General features: G+C 55.9%; 2 protein-coding genes across 3 annotated transcripts; both read left to right on the top strand.

Moving 5' to 3' along the window:
- The first annotated feature begins 216 nt into the window (after positions 1-216).
- LOC138719634 (uncharacterized) lies at positions 217-6,458 on the top strand. The gene is made up of 14 exons (XM_069854936.1): positions 217-458; positions 533-658; positions 766-863; positions 960-1,086; positions 1,177-1,271; positions 1,355-1,535; positions 1,659-1,765; positions 4,644-4,878; positions 5,060-5,188; positions 5,306-5,403; positions 5,510-5,636; positions 5,723-5,817; positions 5,896-6,076; positions 6,151-6,458. The coding sequence occupies exons 1-14, from the start codon at positions 314-316 to the stop codon at positions 6,261-6,263; spliced, it is 1,857 nt and encodes a 618-aa protein (XP_069711037.1). The 5' UTR covers positions 217-313; the 3' UTR covers positions 6,264-6,458.
- Positions 6,459-6,836: 378 nt separating this feature from the next.
- LOC138719896 (sulfotransferase 1B1-like) lies at positions 6,837-9,184 on the top strand. 2 transcript variants are annotated; one of them, XM_069855472.1, is made up of 8 exons: positions 6,837-6,933; positions 7,412-7,560; positions 7,785-7,913; positions 8,015-8,112; positions 8,290-8,416; positions 8,503-8,597; positions 8,676-8,856; positions 8,931-9,184. In XM_069855472.1, exons 2-8 carry the CDS (start codon positions 7,413-7,415, stop codon positions 9,041-9,043), a joined length of 891 nt encoding a protein of 296 aa, XP_069711573.1. In that variant the 5' UTR covers positions 6,837-6,933; position 7,412; the 3' UTR covers positions 9,044-9,184. The 2 variants fall into 2 exon arrangements, with proteins under 2 accessions (XP_069711573.1, XP_069711574.1); XM_069855473.1 differs by lacking the exon at positions 7,412-7,560 and having other exon boundaries at positions 6,839-6,933.
- The last annotated feature ends 1,181 nt before the right edge of the window (positions 9,185-10,365 follow it).

Raw genomic sequence — 10,365 nt, 5'->3', positions numbered from 1 at the left:
TGGCACCCATTCAAGGAGCTGAAGCAGGGGCAGAAGCGTGGCCAGATGGGATGAGAGATGATGCTGGGCACCATTCCTGGCCCCTCGCAGCCTGAGGGACAACACAAGTCATTGCATGGTGGTGTTCTGCCCAGGAATTGGGCATCCTCCTGCTGACACCATCAACACCTCCACCACACGTGATCCAGGGTGGACTTTGCCCATATAGGGTGCAGCCCTAGGCACAGTTCCACCACAGGATCCAGCTGGTCCTGAAGTCTCGGCAGTTGCTAGCAGAGAAGACAGCCAGCATTACAGGGACCTGCCACTGGCCATGGGGAAGCAAGACACAGTCAGGGAGGAGCTGGGCATCCTCCATGGTATTCCTCTCTACAAGTCCTTCATTGAAGGCTGGCCACAGGTGAAGGCTTTCCAAGCCCGGCCAGATGACCTGCTCATCTCCACCTACCCTAAATCAGGTGAGTGGCCCTGGGGAAGGGTATAGGGTGTACAGGGTGATGCCAGCCCTTGCAACACTATCCCTGTGCTGCAGGCACAACATGGCTGAGCGAGATCCTGGACATGATCTACCACGATGGTGATGTGGAGAAGTGCCGACGGGATGCCATCTACAACCGGGTGCCCTTCCTGGAACTGAAGGCCCCTGGGATACCAAGTGGTGAGACCCCTAGTCAGACTGCACCCCTGGGCTGGGTGGAGAGGGGGCTGAGCCAGGGTCAGGGAGAAGCTGCTGGGGTTCACTCCGCTAAGTCCCCTGTCCCACAGGTGTTGAGCTGCTGGAGAAAACCCCATCCCCACGGCTAGTGAAGACTCATCTCCCAGTCCAGCTCCTCCCAACTTCTTTCTGGGACAAGGACTGCAAGGTAACACTGTGGGTGCTCCCTTCCTCTCTCCCCATCCAGGTGGCTGGGAAGGGGCACTGCTCTGCATCCCCTAACCACATCCTCATCTGTCTCCAGATTATCTACGTGGCCCGCAACCCCAAGGATGTTGTAATATCCTACTACTACTTCTATCAGATGGCCAAGATGCACCCCGACCCTGGCACTCTGGGAGAGTTCCTGGAGAACTTCATGGCTGGCAAAGGTGGGAGCTGAGCCCCAGAGTGCCCACCCCAAAATCTGATGAGTAGGGTGTCCCCTGCTTTTTTGCTAACCCCCTGGCTGCATTCCACAGTGGCCTACGGGTCTTGGTATGAGCACGTGCAGGGCTGGTGGAAGAAGAAGCAGGAGAAGAAGCTCCTCTACCTCTTCTATGAGGACATGAAGAAGGTGAGGGTAGGGTGGAGGGGAGGTGGCCCTGGTTGCCTCCCCCCAGCCTTTTTGGCAGCCTCCCCATAACAGCTGCCCCACAGGAGCCACGGCAGGAGCTGAAGAAGATCCTGCAGTTCCTGGGCAAGGAAGTGGGAGAGGAGACAGTGGCGAGGATCCTTCATCACACCTCCTTCCAGGAGATGAAGAAGAACCCTGCTGCCAACTATGAGACCCTGCCCACCGCCATGATGGACCACAACGTCTCCCCATTCCTCCGGAAAGGTGGGATTCAGCCAGCAGTAGAGGGCTTGGGAGGGGTGTCCCTGGCTGTATTGCAGCCCCCATCTATGGCTGCAAATATTTTGGAGGTGTAAGGATTTGCTTCACTTCCTTTCTCGACCCTAGGGATCTCTGGGGACTGGAAGAATCACTTCACTGTGGCCCAGAATGAGCGCTTTGACCAGCACTACCGGGAGCACATGGCAGGCTCTGACCTCCACTTCCAGATGGAGGTGTAAGGGTCTCATCCCCCTGCTTGACGGGGTTCTACTTCTCTCCACACCCCCAGCAAGGATGACGGGCCTGGACAGGGCATCCTCGCGCTGATTTTCTTTCCCCCTTGCAATAAATTGAAATAACTGGAGGATGTAACATTGCCTGTGAGGAAGGATGGAGGGCTGAACCTCCTGAGTCCTGGGCAGCCACTGGGGGCATCCCAGGGGGGAGGGTGGGCACATGTGGTTGATTTTTAGACGTTGGTGGTCAGGCATCACAGGGAATGGACATCCTCCTGAAAACCACCACTGGTCCCTCACACCTTGCACCACCCCAGCCCCATTCTACCAAGGCACCTGGAGGGAGCAAAGGTCAGTGAAAAGTGGAAAAACCCCAAAGCACCAGCAAACCTGCCCTCCCTGCTCTCCACAGCACGTGGAGCTTTTGTGCCTCCAGGTTGTGACAAGTTCCTTGAAAAAGTGGGTGGTGGCAGGGTGTGCCCTAGGCTCCCTGGCCCAATCAGAGCTATTCAGCCAATGGTTTGTGGAGCAAAGGTGAAGGAAAACACCTTGGTGCCAGCATATTGCCATGCTCAGCGGCATCACTCTCCTTGCCAGATGAGGTACCCACTCTGCAACCTCCAACATGGTTATGCTGAGCTCTTGCTTAGGGATGGCTGGAACAAACCAGTCACCATCCCGCTAGAGGAAAGGGTTTGCGTTGGAGCCCCAAGTTGCTGGAGTTCCACAGTTACTCCTCATTTCCAGCTTGTTCTTTAGTTTCCAACACTGCAACTTTTTGGCAAGGCAGACTCATGGGGTTGTTGCATCCTTTCAGATGAAATCTAGGTTGGACCCCTAAAAAGCAGCAGCACCAAGAGGGAAACTCTCCCACAGGAATAAATCCTTTCTACACATTTATTTAGATGCCAACGGAAACCTCTGCGCTTCTGCAGCTCCTGGCTTTGCCAGTGGGGTTTGCACACACAGCCAATTTCGCTAGCGTATGGACGGGCAAACAGGCAGGGAGGGCTTGTCCCTGACGATGCCTGACACGGCATGTCCCACCTCACTGGGAACTCGGCCTTGAGGACAAATCAGATTGCAAACAGAGAAGCAGCTCCCCCTGCCCAGCTGCCCTTTCCCCTGCCCTCCCTGCTCCGTCCCAGCTCGTGTTTACCCATGGGGAGCAGGTAAAGAGGAGCATTTCACCTCCACCGGTGCCTTTAAACCCTTTTACCCAGAGGCACGATATTGCTGCACCCGTGCTTTGCCGCCCTGCAAACTTTGGACCCATATTGGAGTGCCTTGAGGTGGGGGGAGGATGACCGAACTCACGCAGCAAGCACCACTAGTGTTGCAAGGAGCTGGGGATGTCCATGGGGGTGACCCTTTAATTGGGACAGGGTGATGTTCAACACAAACACACACATACAGATATGGGTTGGGATTTCCTCCCTGCATTTTCCCCTGGAGGCAGAGAGGGTGATACTAAAAATGCCAGCAAATCGGCTCTGTAAGACTCTTTTGGGGGTTTTAGAAAGTAAGCATCCTTATCAGGGCTGGGCAACATGAGGCAGTGATCTCCATCAATCATATGCAGCCAGACAAGAGCTGTTACAGGATGTATTTCCCACTTACAGGCATATGGATGAATTTTACCAGAAATCTTGTGCATATTCTATTACTTTCCAAGGGCTAATTTTAATGTTATTATGAAACTTCACAACAGTCAAAACTGTTGCTAATTTGGAGCTGACCTGACTTTGCCTTGGAGATGGGGAAGGGCTGCAGGCAAAGGGGATTACAGGAGAAGAGACTTTAGTTTAGCACAGATCAGACTGAACACAGGGCGTTATCATCTCCAAAGAATGAACAGTGTCTGGAAAACAATGTCTGAAAGAAAACATGCTGTCAGAGGAGCATTCTGTCTGATTTTCAAAAAACAATGACTTAGATGAAACTTAACTCTAGCTTAAATCAAAGATATTCCACCTTTTTGTAACAGTAACTACTTCTTGTATCAAGGGGAGCTGTGATTCATGCTCCTCCGCCATTGGTGTGTTTTCCGGGTGGGTGCTGAGCACGGCACAGCTCATCACAGGCGCCTGTGAAGCATCCCCAGAGGGGCTGTGTCCCCATGCCCACTGACCCCTTCCCAGCATTCCTCCTCCTCCCTCCGCAGCCCTGACCAGCTCTCTCCAGGTCTCCTCAGTGACGGACCCAGGCGCCTCCCAGTGCCTCCATCTTCCACGCGGAGGGGGAGGGAAACTAATAAATCCACTCCCTGAAGCTGTGGGCAAGCCTTTGCCTCCTATCTGCAGAAAGCCTGACAAAGACACAGGTAACAAGGAGCTCTGGCCCCACAAGCAGAGGGTCTGCATGGGGGGACATGGGGAACTCGGAGGCGGGGGGGGGCTCAGTGTCCTCCCAAGCCCCTGGGAGATGGATGCAACCCACAAAGCCACTCTCCAAAAACCACAGCAGTGGGGTTCCGCTGCCGGCATCTCTCAGTGTTTCCGTCTTGGCTGGTAGGTGGAAAGGTTTCCAGGGCAGAGCCCTGCTCTCCTTTGCTTCAAACCCTCACGGGGCTTTCCCTGTGCCGCCATGCAACAGATAGCCAGGGAAAAAAAGAGCTGGTGGTGCGGAAGCAGCCTGAAATCCCAGCTAGCAAAGTTCTTGTGAGCTTTTATGCCCCAGGAGCAGCACTGCCAGCTTGGCGTGGTCAGCTGCCCGCTGCCTGTGCCGAGCCCTCTGGGGCTGGCTGTGCCCCTCCGTGCCCCCTGCACTGGCAGTCAGCCCCCAAAATCCCCACGAGAGGCAGGTGCTACCTCCTGGGATGCCAGCAAGTAGGGGATGATTTCCTTCCTGTGGCTGGGTTGACTGGGATCAACAGGGATTCAGGGGACTCCAGGGGACGTGGTGGCCCTGTGATGCTCCCTACTGCCAGACAGACCCCCAACACATCCTCATCCCCGACAGGATGGCCGATTTGGATGCCTACCTGCGGCAACCCTGGTGCACAGTACATGACATCCCCATGGTCAATGCGTTCGCCCGTGACTGGGAGCGGATTGACACCTTCCAAAGCCACCCGGAGGACATCGTTGTGGCCACATACCCCAAATCTGGTGAGCATCCCCAGGCACTGCAGAAGTGCTACGCCTGGGGAAGGAGGCACTAGCCTCAGTCCTCTGGGCTGGGACTTGGGAGAGTGCTAAAAGACAACATCAGTGGATGGTGCCCCTCTTGTGCCAGAGACGGGCTCTGATGAGAATGACGCTAGCTGGACACCTGATCTCTCCTTGCCAGGCACCACCTGGGTCAGTGAGATTGTGGACATGATACTGAAAGGAGGTGACCCTGAAAAATGCAAGCAGGATGCCATTGTAAACCGAGTGCCCATGCTGGAGTTTGCTGCCCCCGGGAAGATGCCGGCAGGTAGAGAGATGGCAAAGGGTAGCGAGGGGCAGCAGGTACTGGATGGGGTTCAGGTTTGGTTATGGGGGGGCACCCCATTGGCACTGGGAGAGCTCCTGGGGAAAATCTCCCTTGCAGGCACAGAGCAACTGGAGGCCATGGCATCCCCTCGCATCATCAAGACCCACATCCCAGCTCACATCTTGCCTAAATCCTTCTGGGAAAATGGCTGCAAGGTAACAGGCTGGAGGGGACACACCTGGAGGGACCCAGCAGAGATAACGAGTGGACCTGCCCTGCTGGGACCTTGCAAGTCCCCATGCATCACCAGGCTCTCTACAGATGATCTACGTGGGTCGCAACGCCAAAGACGTAGCAGTTTCCTTCTACCACTTTGACCTAATGAACAAACTGCACCCACATCCTGGGACGTGGGCCCAGTACCTGGAGGAGTTCATGGCTGGCAGAGGTGGGACAGAGCACCTGTTGGTGCATGTGGGGACTCTGTGGGTTGCTGTCACCCACGGAAGCCCCCTGCTCACGCTCCCTGTTCAGTTGCATATGGCTCCTGGTATGACCATGTCAAGGGCTACTGGGAGCGGAGGAAGTATCACCCCATCCTCTACCTCTTCTATGAGGACCTGAAAGAGGTGAGGGAGTACAGTGGATGGTGATGAGGGGCCTGGGGAGGGTGGCAGGAGGGGTCAGCTTCAATCTGTGTCGCACAGGACCTCCGCCGGGAGATTGCCAAGGTGGCCAAGTTCCTGGGGCGGGAGCTGCCGGAGGCAGCGCTGGATACCATCACCCGACACACCTCCTTTGAGGCCATGCGGGACAACCCCACCACCAACTACAGAATGGTGCCCTCACACCTCATGGATCAGGATGTCTCCCCCTTCATGCGCAAAGGTGAGTGGCCCCAGGGGGGTCCTGCCACATTGACCCCCCTGGCCCCTTCTGAGCCCTGTCTTGTCTGGCCCCAGGCACCACTGGAGACTGGAAGAACCACTTCACTGTGGCCCAGAATGAGTGCTTCGACCAAGACTACGCACAGAAGATGTCAGGCACTGACCTGCGCTTCCGCACCCAGATCTGAGGAGGCACCATAGCACACTCTGCAAATCTGACCCGTGCCAATGGATCTGCCAGCACTTCAGGGGCTGCTTCTCCTCTCCTGGAACTGCTGGAGAGAAATAAAATGTCCTCGCTGACCCACTCCTCCAGCATTCTCATTGCTCTGCACCTGTGCTGACCCCAACCCAGCCGTTCACCTGGGGCCGCTGGCCTCTCCTCAGGCTGGGGACAATCTAGTCCCACCCCATGTCCCCTCGACCACTGTGGTGGGGGCTTGCCACTGTCAGCTCACAGGATCACACATTTCAGCATAATTGTGTGCAAGGAAGGTACTTGCTGGGCACAGGCAGTGAGAGGTGGCCTCCCTGTCCGCATGCGGATCAACACAGACTGGGATCTGTGAGCGGGAAGCAGAACCAGTGAGGCTGGAGATGTCTGCTGTGGCCCCAACAAAGAGGTCAGTGACCACTGGCTTCTCCCTGCACTCGCTCCTCCCTCCTGGCAGCCCCAGCTCTGGTAAACATTGCTGATGTCACCTGCCCTGCCTCTTCCCTCCTCCTCTCTATAAAAACTGCTGCGTGGCTCTCTCTGCATCTTGCTGTACTTTGCTGTCACCGTCACCATCCCTGTGTCACCTTCCTGGTGCTACTGTCCCAGAGCGACCCTCCTGGTGTAGAGCGGCACGGCACTAGGTGAGCCGAATGTCCCAGGACGCCCTGTGGGTACCCTGCCCATGCTCTGCCACTCGGGTTCGTGTGCTCCGGGGTCCGGAGTAGTGGGTTTGGGGTACTTTGGGATGTAGCCAGCACCCTGGGCAAGGAAGGGGCTGTTGCAATAACCCTAGGGACCAGGATCCCTGCTCCCCTGGGTGCTGAGGCAAGGGGAGAGGTGCCTGGCTTGGGTGACATCGGCACCCCGCGGGCAGCTGCCAGCCTTTGCTGGGACATGGGTTGGGCTCCCACCCCTGCAGCTGGAACCCTTGTCCCCAACAGCGGGCACAGTGGTGGGGCTGCAGTGATCTCTGCTCCCCGTGACAGGGGCAGAACTTCTGCTCCCCAGGCAGGCAGACATGGCACCAAGCTCCTGCATTGCCCTGGCTGGTGGCCACCATGTGAGTGTGAGAGCCCCCTGTGCTCTGACCAGCCCTTCTACACATATGCATCCCATCAGGATGGCCAATCCAGACACTTACCTGCGGCAGCCGTCACTCATGGTGCATGGCATACCCATGGTCAATGCCTTTGCCCACAACTGGCAGCGGATCGACACCTTCCAGAGCCGCCCTGAGGACATCGTGGTGGTCACCTTCCCCAAATCTGGTGAGCATCCCTGAGCCCACCAGAAGTGGTGGTGCTGGGTGGGTGAGTGTGTTGTACAGCTGGGACCCGCAGCCTCGGGGGATGCCGCACATTCAAGGCTATCGGGACAGAGCTGTGCGGGATTCCCCCCTGCCTCCACTGCACCCAGTCAAGTTCTGGGATGTTGTAGGTGATGAGATTCCCAGGGCTGCCTCGGCTGCCCCTCAGTGTGTTGCTTTCCCCAGGCACCACGTGGGTCACCGAGATTGTGGACATGATCCTGCAAGGCGGCGACCCAGAGAAGTGCAGGCGGGACATTATCAGTACGAGAGTGCCCATGATGGAGTTCTGTGCTCCTGGGGAGATGCCCGCAGGTAGTGGGATGTGGAGCCTGGACACAGGCAACACCACTGGGAGCTGTGCATGGGAAGACTCTGCCAAGGGCCCGCTGGGGACATGCTTTGGCATCCTTTAGGGACGGACTTGCTGGTCAACATGCCCTCACCCCGTGTGGTGAAGACTCACCTGCCTGCACATATCCTGCCCAAATCCTTCTGGGAAAATGCCTGCAAGGTAATACCCAAGACTGGTCTTCCCTGGGGGGCACTGCAGCCCCCCCTGCTCCCCCAGGGCAAGATACCTCACTTCTCCATCCAGCATCCTAAGTGGTATTGGGAGCCCTAAGGGCTGGAGCATCGCCCTTGTTGGGACACCTTGGGCTGCCCCTTGTACCCTGCGGCTCCTCTGCAGATGATCTACGTGGGGCGCAATGCCAAGGATGTGGCAGTCTCCTACTACCACTTTGACCTGATGAACAAGTTCCAGCCACATCCTGGGACGTGGGCCCAGTACCTGGAGGAGTTCATGGCTGGCAGAGGTGGGACAGAGCACCTGTTGGTGCATGTGGGGACTCTGTGGGTTGCTGTCACCCACGGAAGCCCCCTGCTCACGCTCCCTGTTCAGTTGCATATGGCTCCTGGTATGACCATGTCAAGGGCTACTGGGAGCGGAGGAAGTATCACCCCATCCTCTACCTCTTCTATGAGGACCTGAAAGAGGTGAGGGAGTACAGTGGATGGTGATGAGGGGCCTGGGGAGGGTGGCAGGAGGGGTCAGCTTCAATCTGTGTCGCACAGGACCTCCGCCGGGAGATTGCCAAGGTGGCCAAGTTCCTGGGGCGGGAGCTGCCGGAGGCAGCGCTGGATACCATCACCCGACACACCTCCTTTGAGGCCATGCGGGACAACCCCACCACCAACTACAGAATGGTGCCCTCACACCTCATGGATCAGGATGTCTCCCCCTTCATGCGCAAAGGTGAGTGGCCCCAGGGGGGTCCTGCCACATTGACCCCCCTGGCCCCTTCTGAGCCCTGTCTTGTCTGGCCCCAGGCACCACTGGAGACTGGAAGAACCACTTCACTGTGGCCCAGAATGAGTGCTTCGACCAAGACTACGCACAGAAGATGTCAGGCACTGACCTGCACTTCCGCACCCAGATCTGAGCTGGTGACATCTCATGGCCCCTAACCCGCCCCTTCCAATCAGGAGCAGATCCAGCACCACCCCACCCTGCTTGCATCTCAGTGGCCTCCCCACACCGGACGGACATCTGCAAAAATAAAGTTTAATTTCTGCGTCTTTCATCCAGATCTGCACTTGTGTGAAAACTGCTGCATTGCTACAGAGCAGTGCAGAGCCTCGTTTCACCTCACATTTCCCCATCCCTGTGCTGACCACACATGATGTATGTAAGATACATCTGTACCTACTTTTTGAGGAATAAAAAAACCCAGTATGTGGTACAGAGGCATTTCCAGCACACAAAAAAATGAAGGTTGCTAGCAGCTTCCGCATGTGCATCTCTGCTGTGGTCAGGGCTCACATAGGGTTCCGTATCCTCCTACCTCAGAACTCCCTCTGCTGCTGTCACATTTTGCAGGGAGGATGGGACAGTTCCAGTTAGTTATTAATTAATAGTTAATTAGTAATTCCAGTTAGTTCTGGAATCCTCTACGTAAGAAGGGTATGGAGCTGTTGGAATGGGTCCAGAGGAGGTCTACAAAGATGATCAGAGGGCTGGAGCACCTCCCATATGAGGACAGGCTGAGAGAGATGGGCTTGTTCAGCCTGGAGAAGAGAAGGCTCTGAGAAGATCTTATAGAGACCTTGCAGTACCTGAAAGTGGCCTACAGGAAAGCTGGAGATGGACTATTTAAATGCTTGAGGTGATAGGACAAGGAGGAATGGGTGTAAACTGATTTAAGGCAGATTTGCACTAGACATTAGGAAGAATTTCTTCACCATGAGAGTGGTGAGGCACTGGAACAGGTTGCCAAGGGAAGTTGTGGCTGCCCCATCCCTGGAGGTGTTCGAGGCCAGGCTGGATGGGGCCTTGGGCAGCCTGATCTAGTGGGATGTCCCTGCCCATGGAAGGGGGGTTGGAACTAGATGATCTTCTAGATGATCTTCTTCCCTTCCAACCCAAACAATTCTATGATTCTATGATTCTATGATTCTGTAATTCTGTAATTCTGTAATTCTATATTTCTATGACAGGAAAAGGCATGTTGATGGCTATCCTCCCTGTGTTGCTGGGGCCATTTGGAAGAGATGAGGCGAGCAGGATGGGGAAAAAACAGTTCCAGTGTGGATGGGAGATGGATGTGGCCTAGGGAGCTTGGTAGCAATCTTTCCACATTGGAACAATGAAGCTGGAGGCAAAAGGAGGATTTTTGCCACTTGCTATTGGCTGTTCTTTTCCCAAGGACCTGGATGCTGTTATGCTGTGCCAGTCTACTGCAACCACATCACCCATCAAGTGTGG

This window comes from Phaenicophaeus curvirostris, chromosome 4 (genome assembly GCF_032191515.1).
Source record: "Phaenicophaeus curvirostris isolate KB17595 chromosome 4, BPBGC_Pcur_1.0, whole genome shotgun sequence".
In the NCBI taxonomy this organism is placed as follows: Eukaryota; Metazoa; Chordata; class Aves; order Cuculiformes; family Cuculidae; genus Phaenicophaeus; species Phaenicophaeus curvirostris.
The sequence above is the reverse complement of the archived record's forward strand: the minus strand, read 5'-3'. Positions and strand labels throughout refer to the sequence as shown.

Excerpts from the sequence above, each read along its gene's own strand:
- LOC138719634 (XM_069854936.1), top strand. The coding sequence starts at position 314 with ATGGGGAAGCAAGACACAGTCAGGGAGGAGCTGGGCATCCTCCATGGT. Across the intron at positions 459-532 it reads CTCCACCTACCCTAAATCAG|GCACAACATGGCTGAGCGAG; the intron begins GTGAGTGGCCCT and ends CCTGTGCTGCAG. Across the intron at positions 659-765 it reads GGCCCCTGGGATACCAAGTG|GTGTTGAGCTGCTGGAGAAA; the intron begins GTGAGACCCCTA and ends CCTGTCCCACAG.
- LOC138719896 (XM_069855472.1), top strand. The coding sequence starts at position 7,413 with ATGGCCAATCCAGACACTTACCTGCGGCAGCCGTCACTCATGGTGCAT. Across the intron at positions 8,417-8,502 it reads GGAGTTCATGGCTGGCAGAG|TTGCATATGGCTCCTGGTAT; the intron begins GTGGGACAGAGC and ends CTCCCTGTTCAG. Across the intron at positions 8,598-8,675 it reads TCTATGAGGACCTGAAAGAG|GACCTCCGCCGGGAGATTGC; the intron begins GTGAGGGAGTAC and ends TGTGTCGCACAG.